Source organism: Pectinophora gossypiella, chromosome 20 (genome assembly GCF_024362695.1).
Source record: "Pectinophora gossypiella chromosome 20, ilPecGoss1.1, whole genome shotgun sequence".
Lineage (NCBI taxonomy): Eukaryota > Metazoa > Arthropoda > Insecta > Lepidoptera > Gelechiidae > Pectinophora > Pectinophora gossypiella.
This window is the reverse complement of record NC_065423.1, coordinates 4,366,078-4,372,077: the sequence shown is the minus strand read 5'-3', so window position 1 is coordinate 4,372,077 and position 6,000 is coordinate 4,366,078. Positions and strand designations below refer to the sequence as shown.

Below are 6,000 nucleotides of genomic sequence, written 5' to 3'. Positions count from 1 at the left end.
CCGTTTGCGGCTTGGAAATCTAATAAGCTGTTACTTCTGTAAAATACCGGAGCTGTCAATCAAATCTTCAAGTTAGGTGAGCAAAACCCGTGAAAAATGGGATAACGTCAGGGGTTGATAATAAGTACCTATTATAATCATTGTTATGACACCAGGATTTCCTGATTGTTGGAGTATTTACTCCAAAGATCGAGTGTCAAACACTCGAAAGATAAACAGCCTTCTTATAAATAGGACTATTATTAACCAACTTTCATTAGCTACACAATCTTACCACAGGCGAGGTTTTGGGAAATCGTGAACCAATCTACTTATCTAGTTAGTTGAATAAAATACGATGAGTTTCGAAGGCAAAGTTGTGATTATCACAGGAGCAGGGGGAGGAATTGGGTCCGCCACAGCCGTCGGTTTTGCCGAACTAGGAGCCAAACTGTGCCTCGTTGATGTCAACCAGCAAGCTCTCCAAAATACTTTTGAAAAATGTTGTTCTAAAGGTGCAGTGTTTGAAAACATACGGATCAATCAATTGGACCTAAGCAACGAAGAGACAGTTAACTGTGTTATTAGTGAAACAGTCACGGCTTTCTCCAAAATCGATGTGCTTATCAACAACGCCGCCATATCGTCCAAACATAATATATTCTATGAAGATTTCCTTGAAAAATACGATGCCACGTTCAATATAAATCTTAAGGCGCCCATGTTGCTCACCCACTTAGCTGTGCCGCATCTTATTAAAACTAAAGGGAACGTCATTAACATTACAAGTGTGGGAGGAATACGTCCCTTGCCTGATTTACTGTTGTACAACAGTTCGAAAGCAGCTTTACGACATTTTACCAAATGTGTAGCGTTGGAACTCGCACCCAAAGGCGTGAGAGTGAACTCTATAGCCCCAGCTGCGGTCAAAACAGATATGGTGAAGTTACTAGGAGTTACCGATGTAAAGGAGTTCGAAAAGCGACGCGCGCCTTTGCTACCTTTGAAGAGGATGATAGATTGTGAAGAAGTGGCAGAACTGATAACGTTTCTAGCCAGTGATAAAGCGGCAAGCATCACTGGAGCAGAATACGTCATAGATGCCGGTCATCTCCTAGGAGGAACTACGCCGGACTATAGTTAGCAATAAATCTGCATAAATTATGGTCTGGTAGCAACCCTTCTAAAAATACCTATTATGCGTATAATGTGGTGTGTACCAGAATCTGATAGCAAATGGGGAAATAAAATTTCTATAGTAAGCAACACTCGGGTAATTGGATGAAAACGTCTTGATACTTTTTATTTTTTACCTATTGACGGACAATATAGACATTATATAAAGAACTTATACAACGGTTTTATGCTACTGTTTATCCTTACACACAAACTCACATTCAGGCGGTAGGTCGTGTATGTATCCGAAATTTCATATTCATAACATCCCTGGTACCTACCTACGTAAGTAGGTATTAGTCGGTAGGTAGATTTTATATTATATGTTACATAACATAGGCCCGTATTTATAAACCGCTCTTATCTCTGAGATCTATCTTGAGTGAGCTCTTAAGATGACGTCCTTATTAATAAACGGAACTTAAGTGCGCGTTTAGGGTTACGATATCAACTGAGTGACGCCGTATTAATAAACGAAACTCGGCTCTCAAGAGTGCTCTCAAGATGTTACTTAAGATCGTGTTTGCTGAGTGCCGTCAAACCGTGACTTGAGTGCGGGTTTTGTGATCTCGCGATAATGGAATTAGAAAATATTTTACAAGAAATCAATTATTACGACGATTTAGATCATTACGACGATTTGTTATGGCAAGATGCGTATCGTTTGCCAAAAGTTTATATCAGGGACGCCGAAAATCCCTTTGAAATGCGAGCGGATCGGTTCCAGAAAAGATACAGATTCTGCCAAGAATCTGTATTGTTTATAACATCGTTACTGAGAAGTGACTTAGAAAAACAGGACAACAGAGGTCTACCGATTGCTCCGGAAATAGCAGTTTTATTAACTCTGAGATTTTATGCTACAGCGTCATTTCAGGTAAGCCAGAATTTATTCAATACTAATTATTCTACTTTTGTCTTTAAAAAGTGTAAGTGACAGCACAATGAACACCGAAATTACTATGCCTGTATTTGAACATCTTGAGGTCTGGATACAGTAGAGCAATGCACCATATCCTTCTGAACGAGTAAATGAAGGAAAGCCTGTGTCCAGGACAGGAATAAGTTAGTAATAGGAAGTAATTTAATTTTACATAAATGACTTACACAAACCTTGCCTTTTCAGATAGTCTGTGGAGACTTACTGCACATATCACAGCCTACCGCCTCAAATATTATTACGAAGGTTTCAAAGTTGCTAGCTCAATTGCATACACACTACATAAAGTTTCCCCGAGGAGCAGAGGCTAACAGAAACAGAGAATTGTTTAAAGAGATGGGTAGACATGGACAGTGGCCTGGACTTCCCGGGATCGATGGAGCTATTGACTGTACCCATGTTAAAATTGTATCAACACCAGGGTGCCAGCACCATGAAGTCTTTAGAAATAGGAAATCAGATTTTTCTATTAATGTCCAGGTTGTTGCAGGGCCCCGGAGGGAAATATTAGACATAGTAGCCAGATGGGCAGGCAGCATGCACGATTCTAGGATATTTCAAATGTCATCAATTTACATAAAATACACGCAGGGTATTTTAAGTGGAAGACTTGTCGGAGACAATGGGTATCCTACACTACCTTTTGTTCTCACACCTATAAGACCTGCCCCCGAAGATGCTCCCTCAGTACGGTACAATAGAGCTCAAATAAAAACCAGAAATGTTGTGGAAAGAACATTCGGCATTTGGAAGCGGAGGTTTCCCTGTTTATCTAGAGGCCTAGGTAACAAACTGTCAACTGTTTCTCATATAATTGTATAATGTGCGGTATTACACAACTTGTCATTAATTTTAAATGATGTCATGGTTTTTGATGAGAATCAGAATGATGAACAAGAAGAAACAGATAGTATAATACCAAGCACTAGGACTGGATTTTTAATTAGAAATTCAATTGTTGAAAATTATTACCAATAGTCTTTATGAGCAGTGCTTTGTGATGGAATAGTATTTGAAATCATTTAATAAAACATATTTTATATATTGACTTATATGCTTTTATTTCATAAATTAACAATATTCCATTTATTATATTATGCCACATCCTCTCTTCTGCCATCAGTTGCACTATCTGAAACAAATTAGTTTTTAAAATAATATGATGAGCAAGTAGGTAATACTGATGTACCTGAGGAACACTGCTGCTGCAGTTGAAGTTCTGCAAGGTCTGCTTTCGCCTTTGCTTCTCTTATTCTTTCTCTTAATAATAAAACCTCCAAGTCATGAATCTCGTTAGCCCGTCTCTGTCTGTCTTTATATTCCTTATCCAGAATAGAACTCTTATGCCTTTGAAAAGTTGGGGTGGCTGTATTTGATGGGTTAATAAGAGGTGGGGTTGGAAGACGTGGTGGTGGAGTGGATGGAGGAAGAGGTGGTGGTGGTGGAGTGGCTGTGGGGAGAGCTGGTAGTGGGGTAGATATAGACAGAGACAGTAGTGGACCTACTCCAGGTGGAGGTGGTGTCAATGTTGTCCGGGTTGGGGCAGCAAGTGGTGCAAGATAAGAGACGGGCTGCGAGTCCATATTTACTTCTTGGACGGCAAGGTCAGCGGTTACTGGAACAAAGTAATTTAAAGAGAGAAATATAAAAAATTATCCAATTTACATATTTAAAAAAATAGAATTGATGACAGCTGTTTTCGGAGAATGTGTGGCTTACATCATACTGTCAGGTTTGAATCCCAGCTCCGGCTCTAGACCACTGAATTTTACTTTATGAGTTTGAATTCATGTTAATAGGCTCACCCCTTATTACATCAGACTTAAACATAGCTGGCAAGTAGTGATTTTGTATTTACTATACACTTCTGCCTACCCCTTCGGCGATATAGATGCTATATTAGAAGAAAATTACTTACCTGGAATTGTATCAGAGTCAACAGCATCATCAATACCAACTATTAGAGCTGGGGCCACCTCAGACACATCTGGGTCTACAACTGCATCACTGGTTGCAGGCCCCCCTCCAGTAGCTAGCCGATGTTGACGTTCTGCTTCCCTTTGCCGCTGCTTGAGGTTCATCCACAATCTCCTCAGTTGTTTATTAGTAACCTAAAATCAAGGATGCAATTATAAAAAATCTAGCAAAAAGCGAGAGTAAAATCGCGCACTGTAGGTTAAATAAGTTTGTTTACCTGATTAGTGGCATGAGGGCTTGCGTTGTATTCTCTGGTTACAATATCCCAAGCTTAATTTTTTGCGCGTATTGAAGCGCCATCGGTATCCTTATTCTCTATCACCGAGGAGTATCTTTTCAAAATATCCAAAAAAGTTTTCTTCTCGAGGAGAGTAAAAATATAATTGTTGTCATCGTTGTGGAAAATAATTACTTTACGTTTATTATTGATAAACAAAAACAAAACAAGTGGTTGCGAAGGACGCGTATATTTTTTTTTTGACAATGATGTTTGTTGCGTTTCGTTTTCACTACGCATTGCGTTTTGAAATCATAACAAATTATTTCTAAAACGTTAAATGACCATTTTTATAAAAAAATTAAATAACGTACGTATGAATTATAATAATTTTTATATTTTAGTAAATAATTGAACAATTTTTAATATGTTTGAAGCCCTAAACCGAAATATTTTTTTTAAGCAAGAACGAAACGTTGATTCGTTCGGTCTATAGTTCACTCAATTAGGACGTTTACTTGAGATCCTGAACTTGAGATCGATATCATGTGATACGCGCTCAATATTCGTCTATTAATTAACGTCGCACTTAAGACGCTGTTTACATCTTGAGAGTGACTCAGTTGATATCGCTCTTGAGAGCGGTATTGAGATCAGTTTATAAATACGGGCCATAGAATCACGCCTGTAATGTAACGACGCGTGTAACAATATTTATGTAAGTATAATAGAATAGAATATGTTTATTTATCAAAAAACTTAAACATGTATACATTACTGGCGGAATAATAATTAAACTTTACAACTTTCCTTCTAGGAGCTCGGTGGCGCAGCGGTTAACGCGCTCGGTCTGCGATTGTTGAAGTAAAGCAACTTTCGCAAAGGCCGGTCATAGGATGGGTGACCACAAAAAAAAAGTTTTCATCTCGAGCTCCTGCGTGCTTCGGAAGGCACGTTAAGCCGTTGGTCCCGGCTGCATTAGCAGTCGTTAATAACCATCAACTGGGCCCGCGTGATGGTTTAAGGCCCGATCTCCCTATCCATCCATAGGGAAGGCCCGTGCCCCAGCAGTGGGGACTTAATGATGATGATGAATTTCCTTCTATCCTCTTTATCCTAATGAAGGGATTTTCAGGCTACGTTCCTCAAAAACAATATTGATAGATGGCGCTGTAAGGATTTTCCTTCGTTTTTCCTTCGATTATCTACCCGAGTGACAAGAATAGGTACCTAATTATCACGTTCAATCTCGACAGTGCCATCTATATTATTTTTAGAGAACGTAGCCTGGAAAGTCCCTCATTTTCTACCCACTATACCTAATTACAAAGAATTTCGAATATTTTTGTTTTTACCTAGAAATACAGTACATTGGATTGACTCCTCGATTACCCGTCACCCGTTCCTTTCTTTTTCAGCGGATAAGAAAATGACAGGTTAATTCTGATAATTAGATGGCGTCTGCAGGAATTAGCAGCAGAGAGTATATAATTATATTAAAATAAATAAATATTTCGATAACATTTGAAGTATGGCTAAAATACAAGGACCAAGTAGGTATCTAAAATATGATCTATGTTTTTAGTCATACGTATGCAAAAATTCCATAGAGCAACACGGACTTCGAAAAATTTGGAAAAATCCCCAAGTGGTTTGTTCAAGGACCCACAAGGACCTAATAGGTACCTACTTTAAGTTTTACCTTGAGGGC

The 6,000-nt window shown here is 38.7% G+C and overlaps 1 protein-coding gene across 1 annotated transcript; it reads left to right on the top strand.

Moving 5' to 3' along the window:
- Positions 1-337: 337 nt before the first annotated feature.
- LOC126376387 (uncharacterized oxidoreductase TM_0325-like) lies at positions 338-5,567 on the top strand. The gene is made up of 4 exons (XM_050023713.1): positions 338-1,118; positions 2,022-2,032; positions 4,002-5,007; positions 5,107-5,567. The coding sequence occupies exons 1-3, from the start codon at positions 338-340 to the stop codon at positions 4,125-4,127; spliced, it is 918 nt and encodes a 305-aa protein (XP_049879670.1). The 3' UTR covers positions 4,128-5,007; positions 5,107-5,567.
- The last annotated feature ends 433 nt before the right edge of the window (positions 5,568-6,000 follow it).

Excerpts from the sequence above, each read along its gene's own strand:
- LOC126376387 (XM_050023713.1), top strand. The coding sequence starts at position 338 with ATGAGTTTCGAAGGCAAAGTTGTGATTATCACAGGAGCAGGGGGAGGA.